This window comes from Rhipicephalus sanguineus, chromosome 10 (genome assembly GCF_013339695.2).
Source record: "Rhipicephalus sanguineus isolate Rsan-2018 chromosome 10, BIME_Rsan_1.4, whole genome shotgun sequence".
NCBI lineage: Eukaryota > Metazoa > Arthropoda > Arachnida > Ixodida > Ixodidae > Rhipicephalus > Rhipicephalus sanguineus.
Window position 1 is genome coordinate 13,146,012 of NC_051185.1, and position 21,821 is coordinate 13,167,832.

General features: G+C 44.7%; 1 protein-coding gene across 1 annotated transcript; it reads right to left on the reverse strand.

Annotated features, from left to right (window-relative positions):
- Positions 1-645: 645 nt before the first annotated feature.
- On the reverse strand, positions 646-21,362 carry LOC125760142 (ATP-binding cassette sub-family C member 5-like). Its single transcript, XM_049419875.1, has 9 exons — positions 21,303-21,362; positions 19,699-19,909; positions 16,138-16,448; positions 12,497-12,598; positions 10,002-10,172; positions 4,537-4,695; positions 3,947-4,113; positions 1,879-2,073; positions 646-888 (listed from the first exon to the last, which is right to left on the reverse strand). The coding sequence occupies exons 1-9, from the start codon at positions 21,360-21,362 to the stop codon at positions 741-743; spliced, it is 1,524 nt and encodes a 507-aa protein (XP_049275832.1). The 3' UTR covers positions 646-740.
- Positions 21,363-21,821: the final 459 nt, after the last annotated feature.

The window sequence follows — 21,821 nt, forward strand, 5'->3', positions numbered from 1 at the left end:
AGGAATAAAATATACTAACACAAATTCATTTTAAAAAGACAGGGCGTGCAAACACGGTTGTAGAAATTTCTTTAAAATTTCGTCCACCAAGTTGGTGGGTGTTGAACCTGGTTTAGCCTTTAAAACTACCAAGACGTCATCCCCACACCTGTACCCCTTGCGGCCAAAACGGGCCGATGCATTAACCAGAGATTGTTGGAACATAAGAGATCGCTAACAGGAGGCTCACCTTCTAATCTATCTTTACATTGTCGAGATTGTAAGTGCATGCCAAAATTCGATGAATGCGCAGTGTTGTACCGTCATAGAACTGAAGAAACGCGCCTGATGATTGAAGCATGGCATATCGAGAATAGTGGTAGCGCATGCGTGAGCCAACCGTCGATTAACTTGCATAAAGATGAAATCAAATGCCGTAAGAGTTATCTTCCACGTAGACCGCCACGCGTGCCGGATTGTTAGGTTCGCCTGTTGTATGGGCATGCGCAGATAAGTTTTCGTGCCTTCTTTCTTTTCAGCCGTTGTGCGTCTCTTCAGTTGTTAGTCGGCGTTTGTGGTGTCCTGACTTCTTTCTTGTGTCCGTGTTTGCACGCCCTGTCTTTTTAGAATGAATACTTACCAACTAGCTCAGCTCTCTGTTATTCTAACACAAATGTTCTCTATGAAAGATGGTGTGGGCTTGTACACTAAATGCAATAATGTCTCTCAGATGGTTATAAAACCGTTGCGAAACGCGAATATCACAAATAGGTGCTGATGAGTTCCCCTCCACGAGCACTGTTGATGCCAGCTTCGGCGGCCATATTGAAAAACGTAGACGATTTATCAGAAAATAGCCGAGGTACGGAGTCGAACTCTTTGACCTTGCCGTCTTCAAGAATGAGAATCCTGCAAAGATATATAATGTAACAAATTTTTGGACATATTTTTGTCCACAGGAGCAACAAAAGACAGCATTACGGCTTAACTTAACGTACACTGCAAGTCCACCTCACCTGTGTTGTTTATTAACGCGAAAGCCACAATAAACAGTATACGCTGGATGAGCTTCTCTACAGGCGACTCTCTTATCAGTTCACTCGCTCAAAGAGCTCTGTCAGTGAGCATTTTAACGGTGCGTTACATAAAAATCGTGTTTGTGACTTGTGGGCAAGCGCGAGGCTGTCTATGTGTTCAGAGTCGCATGCACCTTAACAGCGATAAAGTGAAGTCAATATAATCTGTTGCGACTTTCCTCGAAGCAAAGCGTGCTCAATGCTTATATTTTGGCAAAAGACGCGTCTTCTAATTTAAGGAAAAAAACTAGTAGGCCGGATTTGCACGTGAAAGACACAACACTGTGCACGCCCTGTGTCGTCCGCCATACTATCTCCTCTGCGCCAATATGTTAACCTAGCCCATTTTATTGAGTAAAGTAAGCCACACGGTACCGTGTGCATTCGCCTAAGACGACTAGAAGGCGAAAGTATTTACTTTTGCTTTCTTAGTGGACTGTATTGAATTTAACCCCCAATGCTCGCCGACAGCTTTCGAGCACCTAGCTTGGTTTTGCACTTCCTGTGGGATTGAATGCTTGTAAGCTCTTTGCACCTCGAGTGGTTTCGCGCTGACTCCGGCATCGGCGCACCGTTGAACAAGCAACGATGTCATGAGTCGATGTCACCGTGTGACGTCTCCTCGTGTGACGTCCTAGTGACGTCATGATGACGTCGTCACATTAGAACTTCTTGCATCATTTCGTGTTAACGCCGCCGCCGCCGCCGAAGACGACGGTCTCTTTTAGCGTTTGATGACGAATCTAAGACTTTATCGCCTTAATAATAAACTAGTGTCAAGCTGTTGCTTGCGTTTACAATCGATGTATGTTCTTGCGCTTACCTGTCGTAGTCGAGGATGGTGTGTATGCGATGCGCGATTGTGAAGAGCGTGCATTGCGCAAAGGCGTCCCTCAGCGCCACCTGGATGAGATGGTCGGTGTCCCCGTCCATCTGTGACGTGGCCTCATCCAGGAGGAGGATCTTGGTTCCGCGAAGCAAAGCCCGCGCTAGGCACACCAGCTGCCGCTGGCCCACACTGCAAACCAGAATCAAGACAGATGGCAGTTGCACGCCAAGGCAAATTAGGCGCATCAGGAAGACAGGGGACCAAGGCCAACAATTTTGAGGATATTCAATAAAGAGTTCTCACTCACTTACATCTCTAGGGGTTCGTAAACCTTCGTTCCACGAATTACGTACCATGGGCCCCAACACATCGTTAGAAATGAATACGTCAAGAGAATTAAGACAGGTGTCTTACAGGCGATGAATTCGCCGCAGTCTATTTTTGTATTGCGCTGAAGCATACGTGATATTGCGACGAAGGCCCGTGAGCATTTGCACAAGAAACAGAGTAAAAAATTTCAAGCCAGTTGCACGCGGAGAGAAACGACGCTCAGCGAAGCTCTGAGCGCGCGAATGTGTGTGGTGGACTAAAGAGATATGGTGCATTAGCATCATCATTATCGTAAAGCTGAGCATCATCATCGTCATTACCATCATTTCGTTTTATTTATTTTTTTATTCACTCCCCCATAGTAGCAGGCGTCACGCCATGACCGGCGTGACGCCTGATACTACTGCTGCTGCTGCTACTACACTACTCCTGATACTACTACGACGGCGCAGGGTAGACTAAGACAGCTCCGAGCAAGTCATTATTCTGAATACTATGAGGAGACCTGCAGGACACCAAAGGGCCAACCGGGACGCCAATGACACATAGGGCAGTCAGGGGGATACGGCCGTGGATAATGGTGCGTATCGATGGTGTCATACAAGAGCTAGAACGGGATAGGCGAACTCACGTATCAAACACGCATGAAAAGACCTCGGCGAGCCCCCAAGGAACGGAGCACTCGGGACACGGATGCGCCCAGGCACGTCCAAAAATCGGTGGCCTCAACCCACTGATCGCCCTAATTCTAGCTTTCCTCCTACGGCTGCTTGGCGGTTCTGTGGAGACCCTGTGCCAGTGCCACCCACTTTATCATAATCTAAAATCCCACCCTACTATACATTAAAGTCACCGAACAATCCTTCCAACACATGTAACGTACAGCTGCTCTATATTGTGAATGAGGCGCGCACAATTCACGAAGAGGCTTACTTGTCCATGAACTTTCGCCGACGGTGTCACCGCTTGTACATATTGCGTAAGTGGAATCCTGGAAAAGACTGACTCTCCTGATTGGAACACCGAGCGTTCGCATTTCTTTTCTCTGCCTACCCTTTGCTTTGGAACATCTATCTATCTATCTATCTATCTATCTATCTATCTATCTATCTATCTATCTATCTATCTATCTATCTATCTATCTATCTATCTATCTATCTATCTATCTATCTATCTATCTATCTATCTATCTATCTATCTATCTATCTATCTATCTATCTATCTATCTATCTATCTATCTATCTATCTATCTATCTATCTATCTATCTATCTATCTATCTATCTATCTATCTATCTATCTATCTATCTATCTATCTATCTATCTATCTATCTATCTATCTATCTATCTATCTATCTATCTATCTATCTATCTATCTAATCCTCCGCTGAGCGCGCGACTTTAGCTATCGCCGAACATTCTAGTTATACAAAGATTCTGCATTTTTATTGGACGGGAGGTGAGCAGTGGGACTTGCAAGCACAGTTTCTGTGGCACATACCCAATAGGAGCTTCGGATGCTCGGCAGTGATTTTTCACTAACCTCGACCTTGAAGACCTCCGCTGTTAATAGTTAACCTTCACCGTTGTGTAAGTATACCATAACCATACGCTCTAGATAATGAAAGCAATGAGATGAGTAGCAGCATCGTGGTGCTAAAGCTGTTTGCAATGCTAACGACGCGGTTGCTGTCTTCATACACGGGTGCAGACAGACGTTTCCACATTACATGCCTTAGGTTACTGCCGCCGTCGGCTGTCTCGAGCAGCAACCCTTTGGGATCGTTCGAGACAACCTTCGCCAAGTGGGCTCGCTCCAAACACCGCCATAATTCCTGGTCCGAATACGAGTCAGTAGGGTCCAGGTTCATGCGTAGCGTTCCCCTCACGAGGCTCGGGTCCTGAAAATCACGCAAAATATATACATTCGAACATCGTTCTAACGAGGAAGCATTGGGACCATACATTTCGTTATATCCGATATCGGTTGTAACAGCAGAGATAAATGTCGGCTCTAACAATCTGGCTCGGACGTAAACACTAGATGCGTAAGTGCATTTGACCAAGCGACGATGTCATCCGAGGAAGTCATCCGATGTCGTCATAACAGGACGTTATGAATGGCGCCACTGATGAAGTCATCACTTGGTCACATGGCTTGGCACCATTCTTGTTCACGGCGGATTTTTACTCACGAGACGCATACGGCTTGCGTCGTAATAACACGAAGCCTTATGCGGAAGGCTTCTTCGCTCAAAGGCATTTCTTTTATTGCAGGAGTCACAAAAGATTTGTGCAGCAACAAAATTATAGTTTGAAGTTACCTGAGGTATGACAGTGATGCTTCGACGCAGCTTCTTGATCGGCACTCCCGCTATGTCCACGTTGTCGATGAGGATGCGGCCCTCTGATGCTCTGAGCATTCGCAGTAGAGCAAGTACAAGCGATGATTTGCCGGCTCCCGTGCGCCCGACAACACCAATCTGAAATTGCCATGTTCTAATTTCGTGTCGTACTTGTTCTCGCTAGCAACTTATTCAAACAAGAAGACGCTTTAGATGATCCCCAATGAGATGCAGTCGCATGACAGGCTCTGTCCGTATTAAAAAAAATAATTCGTGGTAAAGAGCTAGCATGCCCAAACTTGAGCATAGCTAGCTGTGCCCAAATTAACACACATTCTAAGAAAGATGTTAAAACATTGTTCATAAAAATTACGCAGATGTCTAGGAATAATAATAATGACTTGGGTTTAGCGTCCCGAAACCATGGATGCTATGAGCGTCCCCTTTGTAACGGGGCGGTGACATGTCTGCCACCAGGCTCGGAGAAAAAAAAAAAAAAAAAAAAACCTTCCTTGTTTTATGTTGGCCTAATACCTTATTTACATTGATTAAATCTATGTTATTATACCAAAAAAAATATAAATTCATGGTCTATCTCTCTGCCTCTTAAGGCAGAATGACCTTATTTTTCCCCCCATTATTTATTTTTGTTCTTTATCTCTACTTTTCTGCCACCAATACTCTAACCGTCTCTTACTTATTTCTATCGCGGACGTGTTTGGCTTTCCATTGTTGTCCCTAAAACCCAAGGCTTCATGTAGACTCGTGCCCACACGTATACCTGGGTGAATATCGCCACATTCAATCAGTACATGTTCCATCGTTTCCTTAGTTCCCCCGCAGCATGTACATTGTTCTTCTTCGTTACTGAATCTCGCTTTATAACTACGCGTTCTAAGGCAGCCCGACCTTGCTTCAAACAGTAAAGCGCTTCCCCTTGAATTATCATAAAACCTTTCCCTCCTTATTTCGTTTTTTCCCTTTCGGTAGTTACTCAGAGCCGGCTTCTTTTCCATCGCTGCCATCCAATAAGTCTTCTCCGCCTCTCTGACCTTCCGCTTAATGCTCCTTGTTGCCATATCGCCCGCACTGCTAGCCGTATATTTACTGGTGAGCCTCCTAGTTCTTTTTCTCCACTGCGTGTCAACGCTTTTTCTATACAAATACCTGAAAACCTTCTCTGCCCATCTACTCTTCTTCCTTTTCCTCAGCCTCTCTTCGAATCTCATTTTGCTCTGAGCTTCCCGCACTTCAAAGCCTGTCCATCCCATATCACCCTTTACAGCCTCATTTGTCGTCTTCCCGTGAGCGCCCAACGCGAGGCGGCCCACCGTCCTTTGATTTACATCCATTCCTGATTGTACCTCTGACTTCATGCACACCACTGAGTTCCCAAATGTAAGCCCCGGGACCATCACACCCTTCCACAGCCCTCGAAGCACCTCGTACCTATTGTACCCCCATAAAGCTCTGTGCTTCATAATTGCAGCATTCCTCTTTCCCTTTGCTACCGATGCTTTCTCTTGTACCTCCATATATCTATCCCCCTCATTTACCCATACTCCGAGGTACTTGTACTCGCTTACCCTCGGTATTTTTTGGCCCTGTATAAAGACCGCATGGTCTTCGTGATCATTGAATACCATCAATCCACATTTTGTTGCACTAAATCCTAGTCCTAAAGCCTCACATTCCCTTCCGCATATATCTGCCAGTCGCTGTATATCATCTTGACTGTCCGCAAATAAGACAATATCATCAGCATAAAATAGACCTGGAAGCTTCTGCTCAACCATCGTGCCGACCTGTTTGTGTGACAAATTAAATCCAATGTTGCTACCTTCTAGCGCTTTTTCCATCCTCACCATGTACAGCATGAATAACAGCGGGGACAAAGGACATCCCTGTCTCAGCCCCTTGCTGATTTCAACGCTGTCCTTGCTACTTATTCCTTCCCATTCTATACAAACTGTATTTTCTCGGTATATTTCCCTCAAAAGCTGTATACAGTCGTCACCTATGCCCACTTCTTTCAGTATATCCCACAAAATTTCCTGATTAACGTTGTCATACGCCCCGGTAATATCTAGATAAGCTACGTATAAGGGCCTGTTTTCTATTTTCGATATTTCTATACACTGGGTAAGAACAAACAGATTATCGTCTAACCGCCTGTCGATTCGAAATCCATTCTGAAGTTCTCCCAAAATATCATTTTGTTCTACCCACGCTTCTATTTTTAATTTTACTGCCTGCATCGTCAACCTGTATAGCACCGATGTAATGGTTAGCGGTCTATACGAGCGAATGTTATCCTTTTCTCCCCTGCCTTTATAGATTAAGTTCATTCTACTTTTTCGCCAACTGTCTGGTATTTCCCTCTCCTGTAAGCACTTTTCTACGGCTTTCAGCAGTGCTTCTTTAGTGTTATGTCCGAGTTCGTTAATGAGGCTGACGGGAACCCCATCTAAGCCCGGTGTAGTGCGCTTAGGAATTTTTCCTTCGGCTTTCTTCCAATTGAAATTCTCTAGTACTACATCTTCGTCGGTTGCACTCCTTTGCGCACTTTTACTCACCGGGGGAATCCCCTGGGCGACCTTTTTAAATGAATCGGCTGTTATCTTTCGGATGTAACCTAGCGCTTCATACCCTTCCAATTGATTTCCTCCTTCATCTACCATATGTTGTTGCATTGTGACAGACTTCCTACCCAGCGCTTTTAGGTGGCTCCAAAATATCCTAGGCGCGGCCTTCTTCTTTTCGCGAATCTCTGTGATCCAGCGTTCACTTTCACCTTTAATTTTTGCCTCGACTAATTTCTGCACAATGGATTTTTGCTCTAAATATATTTCCCATATTTGGTTGACTTCGTCCTGTGGCCGCTTCTCCTTTTTTGCTTGTCTGTGCTCCCGTGATGCCTCACGTCGCTTCTCGATCGCCTCCCGGATTTCTTTGTTGCACCAACTTTTTGGCTTTCTCTTTCCTTTCCAACAAATAGTTTTCTTCTCTTTTTCCATTTCTTTTGTGATTATATGTAGCAGCTCACTATACTTCCAGTCTTTACCTGGTAGTTCGTCTACTTTTTCCTCGACTCTTGCGGCTATATTTCTTATTTGTTTGTCATTTAGATACAAGCTGCCAAACTTTGATTCTATGTTCTTATTATCAGTTTTATATCCCATTTGTAATATTATGCGTTTATGATCACTACCCAAGCTGTTAATGCCTTCCTCGTCTATTCTCATCTCTCTAAGTTTGTCATATATTCCTTCTGTCATGAGACAATAATCAATGCTCGATTGCCTGTTTCCGACTTCCCACGTGATCTGCCCCTCACACTTAGGCCCCACGTTAACTATCTCAAGACTATGTTGCTCGCAGAGATCTACCAATAACTTGCCATTGGTGTCTGTATATCCGTCAAGGTCACGAATGTGAGCGTTCATGTCCCCTAGAAGGATTATTTCGGCATCAGGACCAAATTCTTTAATATCGGTGCTTATGCATTTCACTATCTCCAGATTCTTTTCTCTGCAGTTATTCCCCGTCCACAAGTATGCTACACCTAGCCACGTTTTCTTTCCACCTACTGTGCCCGAAACCCAAAGGTGCTCTGAACACGTCTGCTTCACTCTATCCCATTTTGTTCTGCTATGAATTAGCATTCCAACACCCCCACCTCTCCTTTCTGATGTGATCCTGTTACATCCTTCCCAAATATAATTGTCAATATGTGGTGGCTCTTCCAAGTCTCTAAGGTGTGTTTCTGTAACCGCATAAACACCTATCTGTTCCTTGTTTAACTGTCCCTCAATCTCTAACCATTTTGTCTTTTTTCTGCCACCCTGCATGTTTATGTAACTAATCGCAACACGCGCCTTCTCCCTTCTTTTACCTTTTCTCTGGTTTTTCGCTATACTGCCTGTCAAAGAGTCCCCCTGGTTGTTTTCCTCATTACAAGCTACCCTGGGCACCGAAGGGCCCGCGTGCCCCCCAAAAAAGCTACTGCGCGACCTGCCAGTCGCCAACCCACCTCATGACCAAGCCTCTTATCGAAGTGAATTCTGTCTCTTTGGAAACCGCCCCACCTGTGCACCTCCCTGTTTATATCCACTACCTCGAAGCCCTTCTCTCGACTAATTCGCCATATCTCTTTGTTTGCGTCGACAACCGCTCTTTGCAAGTTGATATTCCTCACTGGTACTTCCGGTATTGTGCATACCACTATCTGCACCTGAGGGGAAATGGCGCGCATGTCATCGACCCCTTTCGCCAATGTGGGCGCTAGTTCGGCTGATTCTTCATTCAAGACGTCGTTTAGGCCTCCCGCGATTATCACGAGGTTACGTCCATTAGCCTTAGTTGCGAGTTTTGCGCTAGCTCGTCTCATCACTGATCCCAGCCTATGTCCCGGGAACTTCCCTATTAAAACTCGTTTGTCGCCTCTCACCCTTTCCTTGTCTGCTTCTTCGCATCTAACTAAATTCGAGTCCCCGGCGATTATCACGTGCTCCGACTCTTCTGCCACGATATGATTATGAGCGACGCCTAGTGGAGGGCCTCGGAAATTTCGACCACCTGGGGTTCTTTAGCGTGTACCTAAATCTAAGTGCACGGGCTTCAAACATTTTCGCCTCCATCGAAAATGCAGCAGTCGCGGCCGGGATTCAATCCCGCGACCTTCGGGTCAGCAGTCGAGCGCCATAACCGCTAGACGAGCGTGGCGTGGCAGCTCTGTTGGAAGGACGGGAAGGTATAACTAAATTTATCAGTCCAAATTTCCAATAGACAGGCGCAATAGACGGATAATTTTATAAGTAGCCTAATGCTTATGCTTGCATTTAAGCAGCATATTTAAGAAACTCTCAGCTGTCCGCGGCTGCAAAGTTGATGAAATAAGCTTGTTTCATTGCGGCTAGTCAAAGAAATAGACTTATTTCATTCAGTGTGCTATATTGGCATTCTAGTGCGCTATTTGTCATGTTGCTGAAGTTGTAAGATTCAGCTGGCGAGCTTGCTGTTGCCTAAAAGCTGTTAATAAATGTCTATGTGTTCGTTACACTACGATGGGGACTGCGTCCGTTCGTTTTATGGGCGGTTTTCTCACGAGAACCGTGTGTAAAAAGGAAAACAGGAGAGTGAGAAAAGCCAGCAATTTTAAGCAGTTTATAACGACTGGTATGCTACCCTACACTGAAGAAACGCACTAAGGTGACCATAGGTCGAGAAAAAAGGTGGAACTGACTCAGACTCACCCAAGAAGTATATTTCGCGCTTAGCGCTCACCCGGACGCAGACACAACAAGATTTTCCTAAACTGGACTCATCCGGACACAGACTAGCGGCTCAGTCTTAGTCTGAGTGAATGGACTCGTGAGTGAGTTCACCGAACTATGCTGGTGACTGAGGCCATTCGGAGATTGCCATCCAGTGAGAGGACTCACCTTTTCGCTGGGATAGACGGCAAATGTAACGTTGCTAAGTACGTTGGGAAGTACGCCGGGGCGATAGGAGGTCGAGTAGTTCAGGAACTCAACCTTGCCTTCCCTTGGCCAACGCAAGAGGGTATTTCCAGCTGCGTTGTTAATTTCTTCATTGGCCACAGATGTTACATCCTCCTGAAGAACGATGTCCGAAATACACAATCCCATGTCACGTACAAATTAAGACAATATATAGATTACACATATAATTCGTAGGCAATAGTTCCTGAATACTGCAGCAGTTTTGGTCAGTAATATATATATATATATATATATATATATATATATATATATATATATATATATATATATATATATATATATATATATATATATATATATATTGTAAAGGCACAGAACAGAGACAACGTTCGTTCCTGGGCCGGCTGTTCTTATTCTGAACTTCGTTCCAGCGCGAGGGCCCAAGGCTTTGTGGCCGCTTTTTGTCATTACAATATATATATATATATATATATATATATATATATATATATATATATATATATATATATATATATATATATATATATATATATATATGTATATGTATATATATATATCGTGTAAACGAGCGTTTCATTAGGTTCACTTCGCTTGGCGTGATGTATATAGCCTGCGAACTTAAAAGACTTGCTATATCCTGTAGGCTTCCACTAGTTACGAAAAACTATGCTGTTCTTCTCGTATAAACCTTTTACAGATTTCTTCACAACGATTCAGTCAGTCCTTGTGATCAACTCTGCTTAGTGTACCACAGTCGGCTAAAGTAGCCTGTTTCTTGCGAGATGCCATGTAAAAAATTGCTTGGTTTTATAACTCTGTTTATTGAATTTCTTCAACCTAATTGCCACTACGGCAATACCCCGAAGAGGAGGAGGAGGAAGACGAAAGGACATGGAGGCAATAGCTGGCTTTTTAAAACAAGATATCGGAAAAATAAGAGGTTCACGCCCAGTGATTAAAAATGTTAAGGTGATCTTACAATATCTAATAATAAGAATAATAAGACCACTATATGGTTATGAGAGACGCCGTAGTGAAGGGCTCCGGAAATTTCGACCACCTGGGGTTCCTTAACGTACACGGGCCTCAGGCATTTTCGCCTCCATCGAAAATGCGGCCACCGCGGTCGCGAGTAGATCCGGCGACCTGCGGGGTCAGCATTCGAGCACCATGATCACTAGACCACCGTGGCGGGGTGATCTTTCAATATCGTCAACAAATTTCAGCATAACGAAAGTAACTGCAATTATTGTAAATAATTAAGCTGAAAAATCCGCTCTAATTAGCCCTCACAGTCACCACTGAAATTTCTGTACAGCAATTTCTGAAATTTTGTGTAGAGTCGCGAAAGAAAATTGAGACACCCTTGTCCAGGGTGTTCTCTTTAATAATGTTATAGTCCTAGCACCACAGATAGGTTTCTTTCTAGAGTTTGGACATAATGCGTATTAGGTTCATCGTATTATTCTTTCAAGAAATAGTCAGTGCATTGCGAGAAATACACAAACGAAGGCGCCAAAGTTAACGACTGTAACGGGACCCTCCGTTTGGAGTGAAACTGAAAAAAAAGAAAAAAAAAACGAAGCGCGCATAAGAAGTAACACGCAGCGACAAGAATTACAGCACCATGCACTGCTTGTGCATATTTGTTTTTTCATGCTGAAATCTTTCTAAACCACGGGTCCCCATGTCGAAATGTGTCGAACTTCTACGCTTTTGCTAGCGAGTTTTTTGGCCGAAACCGATACAAAAATGCCGATTTTTTTATTTTACCATTTGATTCTAAGTGTCTTAAAACATCTAAAAAAATTAGTGCTTCACTGCACTAGAACACGGAACGTGCCTTAACCTCTCCATTCGTTGGCGCAAAAAAGTGTCTCTTTGAAATTTAAAAAATTAAAGCGCACGGAAGTGAGTGCGTGAAAACAAACCTCGCACGCGCCGGTGGGTGGTTGCTTGCATCTACGTGCATTCACTGCCGATACGTCGAGACGCGGTCATCGTCCGAATCCGATGACTTAGAGAAACTATGCTGTTTCTCTGCCACACACAAAGCAGAACTGAAATTAGTCATTTCACGAAACTTCGACAAACACGGGCATTTTTACCCTTCTCAACAAAGCTGTTCCGTCACACTCGTGCACAGAGAAGGATTTCCTGATTCCGTTTACATGAATAAATTCCTTTCTCGACCAGAATGCATGATTTGAGCGTGTTTTTAAATTTTTTATTGCGCTATACGTTGAAGGCAAAGAGCACACATTAAAACGAATCCGGGTAGCTTAACTGGGGTGCCCCCAAATGCTAGTTTCATGGTGGACGAGCTCAGCATCGTCTTCGGTAGGGAAAGGGTTAATTAATAATATCTGTTCTGTTTCTCATAAATTTATCATACGGCGATCCTTATCTTCTAGGCTTCCGATGTGAAAATATCCTCTGAGAAAATGAAGTACCTCTGGCGGAAGCTCTGCGTATTCGACGCAACGCTCGAGGGACACGATCATTTGCAGCACATTGAACAGCATCACGCACATCGTCATCAACGAAAGAGGAACCTGGAATGAATTGCACAGATTCAAGCATCAGCACTCAGCGCATGATAATATGCATATGCAGGCAGCGTTTAAAAATTAAGATACACAGATGACCAGATGTTGTCGGGAAACAGCGATCATCGGTAAAGGAAATCCCTAACACCCAGCAGGCATTTTCATGTACAGTATCGAAGTAAACTTTAAAAAAAAGGGTAAAGTTATCTGGCTCTTTTTCGCTACGTATATGACTGTAGCATATATAACTCTCTTGAAAGAGACACTTTAAAGAGTCGTGCGTACCACGACCCTTCAAATGTTTCTAGCGCCGGGAATATGGCAGCGTTACCAAAACATTCCATAAGTGTTCGCTGCACTATTTTTAAGGAACAAAGTCGTAAAAACGGATATTTGAGGAAAAAGAGAGGGAGAGACAGAGAGAGATGAACAAAGAGTAAGTAACCACATACACTGAACATAAATAACACGGTGTGCTCTTATGAGCTTCTTATGAAGGCCCGTAAATTTCAGTAATTTTAGCAACACGAATGAAGTCATCTGCGTGGAGTTTCTTAGACAGCACACACACACACACACACACACACACACACACACACACACACACACACACACACACACACACACACACACACACACACACACACACACACACACACACACACACACACACACACACACACACACACACACACACACTTGCGCTCGGAACATAATTACTATTAAATGATTTACAACAGAATAAACGTAAGAAAGGGAAATTTTCTCGAAGAGCTCGTTTATATGTTAGACACAACCAAGTGAATCGAACAAAATCAAGGCCAGGAAAAGCATAGATGACGTTAAAGGTTGTCTTTAACTCTAGCGTAATATTTGTGCCGTAAATTGAAGTGAACGGAAAATCACCTTTGAAGTGGTCGAAAGATCCCACGGACGGAAAGGGTGATGTTTCGTCCACTTCTGTTAACTTCAATTTACGTCACAATTAGTACACTACAGTTAAAGACAACAATTAACGACATCTATGCTTTCTCACACGCAGATAAGATACAAACGGTGCGGGCATACGCAGATAAGACACGCACAAGAAGTCAAACTCAGAGCAGTAAGGCACGCCACGAAGGGTGAGGTTTAGAAAATGCAGTTGAATAGGCACGGCAGTAGAAAACGCACTGAAATTGCCGAGCTCAACGCCAGGCCGAGGCTGCTGGGGTCCGGTTCATCGGGTCCTGCGAACACGGTGTTGGCCAGTAGCGTACACACCACGACCACGAATCCCGCGAGTGAAGTGAGCGTGCGTGTGAAGCGATAGGTGGTGCTGAAGCCCGCAAATCCGCGTGTCGTGTCGTCCGTCAGGCGGCAGAAGTGTTGCCGGAAACGATCGGCCACGCCGTAAGTTCGCACGCTGCTCAGCGCGTCCAGGGTCTCGGAGGCGTGCTGCAGCAAGCGCGACAAGGCCACGCTCTCGTAGAAACGAGTACAGTGCGAAGCCTTCACGGCCAGGTTCTGCGCAGACAGAGTGTTCATAGGCATTCACTTTTAACAGTACACCTGTTTTAACCGAGCGTTACTCCATCCATCGTAGACAAAAATCCCGCGGGAGCGATGACGTCACTCCGCGTTGCCTAGCAACTTTGACGCCTCTGTGCATAGCTTCGCGCTCGCTTATCTATCTAGCTACCTAGCCCTTGCGTGGAAAGGCCGAATACTTGGCTCAAAAAAAAAGCTGATCCAGGCCTGAAGCTGAGCACTACTGGCTACCGCCGGGCAATACTGCATTCGCTTTTACGCGGGGGAACATACCGAGACTAAAGCCTCGCTTAAGGTCATAGAATGGGGCTTGAGGGGTCTGGGCACCACCTCGCAACACTTGGCAACACTTAGCAAAAGCTTTGCAATGCCTAGCAAACCTTAGTGAAAATTAGTCTGACCCAGCGGTACCTCAGCGGAACATAGCAATGTCTAGCAAAACATGACAATGCATAGCAAAGCTTAGCGAAAGCTTAGCAATGCCTGGCAACACTTAGCATACCCTCGCAATAGTTAGCAAAACATACCATAACCTCGCAAAACTTAACAAACCCTAGCATAACCACGCAAAACTTAGCAAAATGTTAACAATACCTCGAAAGGCCAGGAACAGCTAGGTGCCGATCAGCCTCGCCGTATCTCCGGCCTTGTGCTACTAGTAAAATCTACGCCCAATCGTTTTGCTCGGTGATGAGATAAACTTTCGTCAGACGCACCGCTGTGAGAAAATACTTGTGAAACACGATTAGCGCGACTAAATACGCGTAGACTCAAAAGAATCAGTCATTTGGTTGCTATATACAAAATACTACTTTACTGAAGAAATACACATTAGCAGGACAAAGTCGTAAATAAATGGATACCTTTCTTCAAGTGACCAACTTCCTTACATAATTCGAAATTTATTAATCCAGTACTGTTAAATTATTACAGCTTCTCTGCGAAGTCAGTGTTCTAGATAAGCGAGACCTCAAAGCTCGTTCACACCTGCGACTAGCACCGGTCGTGCCACCATCTGCGACTGGCGACCAAGACAAAATAGTGACTCAAGGCGATCAATGTTCACACCTGCGTGCGACATATGCCCGTCGACACACAGAATTGACGCCTGGTCGCATATGGCTCGCAATGCCATTGCCCCGTAAAATAAGCTCACTACCTCTTCCTACGCATGTGATTGGTTCAGAGGATTGCGAGTGCAGTCGCGCGACTGAAAATGCGAGGCGCGAGCGACAGAGCCAAAGCAGTTGCTTTGCGACTAACTTTGGTCGCACGACCGGTGCTAATCGCTGGTATGAACGAGCCTTTATACCGGAGAGCACCCCGGTCCATCAGCCGCCGCGGTTCCTCAGCAGTCACGGTGCACGGCTGCTGACCCAAAAGACGCTGGTTTGATCCCGGTCGCGCCGGTCGCATTTCAATGGTGGCGAAATGCTAGAGGCTTCGATCACAGTGAAATGTCAGTGCAAGCTAAATAACTCCAGTTCGTCAAAATTATTCGGAGCTCTCCTACACGACGTCTCACATAGCTCTGTCGGTTTGGGACATTAAACGCCATAAACCACATAACTAACCGATTCCCGTCCTCTTCCAGTTCAGCGATGTTGAAGTACTAATATACAAAATGATGTGCTTGTGCGTATACAGTAGGTAGAACTTGGTCATTAATGTACGCGTTTGAACGTTCTATTGCAATGGGAACTCCTGAACTGAACAGTCTATTGCCATACTATTTTCTTTATTTGATTAAATTGGCATATGTTTTTTCTTTGCTTCATTTTTTTCTTTTTGCGTAACCATTTCCTTTTTTTTGCGTTGCAGAAATTATAGAAAGGAGTAGACAGGGTACGTAAACCTCAACCTCCCTACATCAAGCCAGCTAGAATAAACAGAACAGATTAACTATAATTGCATTGTGCGGTACCTTCAGCGTTACGGCGTTGTCATGACATGTTACATACAAATTTTGTGCTGCATTTTCTTCCTATATACATTATGAGCCACGACGAACTGACCATTCCGTATCCGATCAGTATGGTGACGACGGCCGTGACTGCCACCACGACGGGCGACTGGGTTCCGATGACCGCTACCTTGGCGAACGTGATGAGCGTGTTCTGAACGCTCTGCTTGGCGCACAAGAACGTTCGAGCATCGATAAAGTCGAGGTCGTTTGAAAAGCGGTTGACTATCCTTCCTTGCGGTGAGGCGTCGAAGAAGGACACCGGACTGCGCAGCACGTGGTCCAGCATTTCGTTGTGTAGCGAGCGCGACAGCCTCTGGGCCGAGATGCTGAGCAATACGCTGCCAACGATGCGGAGGGCCACTGCGACGGGAAACGTGTGTAACGGTCATCAGTGAGAGAGAGGAAGAGAGAAGCAAGGAGGCGGAGGAAGAAATAGACGGAAGCACAGGGAGGTTAGCCAGTTCTCAGACCAACTGGCTACCCTGTGCTTGGGAAGGTGTAATGGGGATAATGAATGATAGAAAAGAGATGTTGCAGAAAAGGAAAGAATATTGAAAAAAGGAAAAAGACAGACGAAGAAGAAGGAAATAGCGTTTAGTAAAGCTTCTATTTTGGCTAGTTGGTACGGCATTGTAATGAATATGCGCTGAGCAAAACGCACAAACGAGTAACGGAACAAGAGGACACGACTAGTGGTGCGCAAGAAAATAGCGAAGAAAAAAAACATGGCCGATCCCTCCGTTACAGGAATCGGTATAAAACGAAAGTGAAACGTGTCTTCACAGAAGTAGTGTTTATTGTGTAGTGATATATGAGAGTTTGTACAATGTATATTCGTGTGTAGCAGCTATAGCACCATTTAACGTGAATGGTGCTATAGTTGGCATGCCTCCATCGCGACGACTAATGCCCATGATCATGATTAAACCGTTGTGGTAACTGAAGTTCCGAACATATATTTGGACACAGCGAATCGTGAATCCCGCGTAAAGAGGACATCAACAAGCTCATAATCAACACTGGTACCCGATATGCACTTCTTCAAAACGTCGTCAGTTATGGAGAGAAACGGCCCGGTGTGCGCTCTCTAGTAATGGGTACGGACGCCTGTGCTCATGCATACACTGCCACACTGCGCTTCAGCAACACGAGAGGCATATATAGTTCGAATTGTTCGTAGCTTGAGCCGCAAACGTCTGCGTCCCGCTGACCTCTGTCTCGCTCCACCAAGGCACGACATTCGCCCGTCGAAATCGTGTCCTTTTTGCAACGGGTATCGCAGCAGTTTTCTTTCATTTTGCGAATACGAGCTTTGGTAAATTCCGTCGAGTTCCGCTGTGCAAGTGTCAGCTCACATGCGAGCGAACAAAGACTTTGCCTGCGTCTGTTCTGGATAGCGGCATAGCTACACAATGGCAACCGTTTGGCAAACTCACTCATGATTCGACTCAATAAGCGTCACTCAGATTCAGATAGAGCAGTGAGACTGGGTGACTCCGACTGAGTAATATTTTCGTGAGTTTGATTCCGAGATCGTCCGGTTGAAAAACACGGTTGAGGAAAATTTTGGCGAGTCTGAGTCCGAGTGAACCGAAGCGCGAAATGTATATATTGAGTGAGTCTGAGGGAGCTCCACTTTTTTTGTGGTCCTATGCCCATGAGAGGAAGAGAGGCAAATGAAAGACGCAGAGGTACCTGGGGAGATGAAAGGGTGTACGAAAGAATGAAAGAGGATCAATGAACTTGTTGCTGGGCGGGTTGATTCATACTTGAAAGGTAAATTGGTAGGCTCAAGTTGTACACAAGGACGGATAAACGCGTACAAGTGCGAGCTTTCAACTTAATTTATTTTTCGTCCATGCTTGGGCAATGCGCAAGAGACAATAAGCAGCATAACATCGCTCAGAATGAAAAGAATTTTCAAGTCAGCCATAGGTTGCGCTATTGAAGAAGAGATTGCGTTCATAGATCGCTCATAGGCACATGTGTTACTGAGTGTAATCCACATCCGTGTTTACTGTATATATTTGTTTCCACCAAATAATCATTTCAGTTGCTGGATTCATTTCGATACTGTTTTCTTCTTGTATGTAGATGGCTTGCACGTGACGTCATGGACGCAGCTTGTGAAAGGAACTGGGACTCCACGATGGCGGCGTTGTTGACAAACCAGTTGCGCATATGTGAAAACGACGCCACAGGAATGTCTCTGTGCGTGAATAATGAAAGAACCTGCATGTGATGTTTTGATAACATTAATGTGACATCGGAAACGTCGCGTCCCCACATGCTGGTGCTCCAACACGGCGCTTTCAGCGACGTCAATGCAAGCCATCTATTGTCTGTTGTACGCTGCCCAAGAATGGATGTTTGAACTCACCCTCCTTTCGGTTCTACTGCAGTTGTTTTTTGGCACCCTCCAATATATACGCCTAAACACACATGCGCAAACAAAGGTGGTCACATTGTTACAAATCACAATTTAAAGCAAGCAACGCAAACAGCTTATCTCAATCTAGAATAAATAAATCGAACAGCCACTTAGTCAAGAAATACCTCTCAAAGATATATAAAAGGTTGCGCTTGTCCATGTTTATTTTTACTGTGCCCTTGTGTACAATTTGCGCTTACCAATTTACCTTTCAGTAGAAGAGGAGAAGCGTGTATGAAGGTGCCACGATATCATTGTGACAATGTCGATGCCATACTAAAACACAAATACACCTTGCAATGGGCAGTAGCAACATGTCGTTCTGTCCAGCATCTAGGTATTTTCAGAGGCTTGCTGCTTATATGCCAACCTGGCGGAGTCAGAGATTTGTCCTGCTCAAACATTCGTATAAAACAGATCGTGAGTCCCTACGTTCCGCAATGACATGGTTAACGTTGCATTGCGCATCCAGTTATGTTCAGTCATGCAGAAGGCACAAAAAAATGCCTTTTAACGCATCTGCTAGCTAAACCGTTGTACCGTTCAATGCCCACTAAGGAAACTAGTCAAAAGAAAAGTGAACCTTTACAAGTATTGCAGCTACGACAGTATTGAGATATAGTGATAAACCATAAATATAGTAATATTAAAGCTGTAGTAATAAACCAGGCGATAAACCAGGCTAAGATCTCTGGGTTTATAAGTAATAATCTATCTATCTATCTATCTATCTATCTATCTATCTATCTATCTATCTATCTATCTATCTATCTATCTATCTATCTATCTATCTATCTATCTATCTATCTATCTATCTATCTATCTATCTATCTATCTATCTATCTATCTATCTATCTATCTATCTATCTATCTATCTATCTATCTATCTATCTATCTATCTATCTATCTATCTATCTATCTATCTATCTATCTATCTATCTATCTATCTATCTATCTATCTATCTATCTATCTATCTATCTATCTATCTATCTATCTATCTATCTATCTCCCGCAAAAATTATAAGACAACAATGCTTTTAGTGGTTATCAGATAAGGGGCCACCACAACCATCATAATAAGATAAGATTGGCAACAACGAGCCTAGTGTTGCTGCCTAGGAGCAAGTTCCGCTAATATACAGGTCTCACGTGGAGTGCGAAAGTATACGGCAACTTACCGTCAGTGACGCACAGAGACACGAGAGCTCGAACCCAGGGCTGCTGTCCCTCTCTTGAGCCGGTGTTCATGCGTGCCGACGAGTCCGTCCACTCCTTGATCGAGAGCTGCTCGAGAGCGAAGGCGCACGCTCCGGCGGCGATCACCAGCACACCGACGGGCGCTGGCCACTGGCACAGTTGCAGGAGACTGCGCAGAAGCTGCCACCCTGTCTGGAACGGGAAAAGTCGTGCGAGTTACATTTGCTGGTTATAGTGACTGCCACACTCTGAGAAAAAAAAAAGGAGTCCTTTGACTCTTTTTGGAGAGTTCTGGCTTGCCATGTATGTGACTCACTTTAAAGAGCGACGTCAACTGTATTTGGGGGCCATTATACTCTCTTCTGAGAGTCGTGTGACCAACAACAGAGTTAACGTGCTTCTTTAAAGAGAGTCATATATGTGGCAAGTCAAGACTATACTAATAGAGTCACACATACTCTTTTTTTAGAGTGCAGTTATGCATGTTGGTATACGTTAACGATGGTGAAGTGCTAGAAGTAACGGAGTCTTTTGAAAAACACAGGACAATGTGGTACTAGCAAGTGAAAGTTTCATTTAGAAACAACTTAAGACCCAGAATTGACCACGTGATCTAAAGTCTCTGTTCCTTGTAGCGCTTCGCCATCAGCAACGTTTGCTGTGGCAGTTAAATTGCACGAACGGGCAAGTACAACTGTAGTATATTAAAGATTGCAGTCAGATCAAGATAAAAGGGACACTAAAGAGCAAAACAATTTTTCTCGCATTAGTAGTCTTCCACGATACCAAAAACAGCGCGCTTGCTGCGAGAAGACGCTTAATAAGCGAGAAAACGCGCAAAAAGAAAATACAGGTGGCGACGCCACCTTGGAATTCCCGCACCATTTGCCGTGACGTCACATATTTTTGACGGCGCCTGCTTGGGCCTACGTAGTTCCTAATCGGTTAAATCGAAGTACATTGTCCTCTGAGGGGGGCCAGAGACTTGACATAACGAATTTGTGGAAATTTCGTCGAGCCAGTGGAGCCAAAATACGTTAAATGCACTTTGAAACCTCTTACGTCACGAATTACAAAGTTCGGCGCGAAATTTAAAATGAAACTTTGAACTTGGTTTTCTCCTGTAATAATAAACCTATGGTGGTGAAATAAACTACACAAGAGTTCTCCGAGCACATTTTATCAATCTAAACCAATTCATTGTTTCTCTTTAGTGTCCCTTTAATGTACCAGGCGCGTTTCCATATCTTAATAAACGCCCTTGCGGAACTTAAGGTCGCCGGCACATTCGCGAGAGTGACATGACCTCAGTAAAAACTTCACGTAAGACATCACTGATGGCGAGGCAAGTCACCGTCGGCTCTGGTCCTGGCAGCAGCAATACTGTCCAAACAGTCAGAACCACAGAGTGGCGAGGCGTAGGATGAGTGTCTCGCCACCGTCATTGTGCTTTGCCCTGACGCCGTCTTGGTCGTGTGTTTGCAGCAACCAGCGATAAGCTGTCATGTCGTCACAGCAAGGCGCCGCTCATCTAAGCGGATAGCGAAAGAGATCTCATCGCTTTTAATGTTTATTCGTACTTTACCTTTGTCGACGTGTCTCCCTCTTCTTGGGTTATACGACCCACTGTGTCATTTTCTTCCATATCTTCGCAACCTGTGCTGAAAGACCGAGGCGAAAGAATTCATACTGTCGACATAGGTGAAATTTACGGCAATCGCGATGCTTTGAAATAATACAAGCGCAGACAGAAAAATACGGATCGTCGCTCACCTGCGGAGTACACCAGTGGAACAATACAGCTATAGTCTGCGCCCCCTCCCTAGCAAGCAGCTTGCTTCCTAGTACCTTTAGAATGCCTTGAGTCAAAAGACTTGTGTTAGGTACAGTCGTGAGCACGGTTAGCGTAAACACGGGAGTGCGTGCCGCGCGGTGCTATCAGCGACGCCCATCTGCGCCGATACAAAGCTCTGCAAATGAGCAGTTTGCTTGAGGCGTGGCTATTCTACGAAGAGCATCATCAGTGAGCACCTTTTCTGAAGGTGCTCCGATTACGTGGCGTGCATAATGGTAAATAGTCTGGTAACTGCGCATGTGCCGAGCG

Bases quoted from the DNA above. Each gene is read 5' to 3' on its own strand.
- LOC125760142 (XM_049419875.1), bottom strand. From the start codon at position 21,362: ATGGAAGAAAATGACACAGTGGGTCGTATAACCCAAGAAGAGGGAGAC. The intron at 4,696-10,001 runs GTGAGTCCTCTC...TGGCAATTTCAG, and splicing joins CCGTCTATCCCAGCGAAAAG to ATTGGTGTTGTCGGGCGCAC. The intron at 889-1,878 runs GTAAGCGCAAGA...ATATCTTTGCAG, and splicing joins ACCATCCTCGACTACGACAG to GATTCTCATTCTTGAAGACG.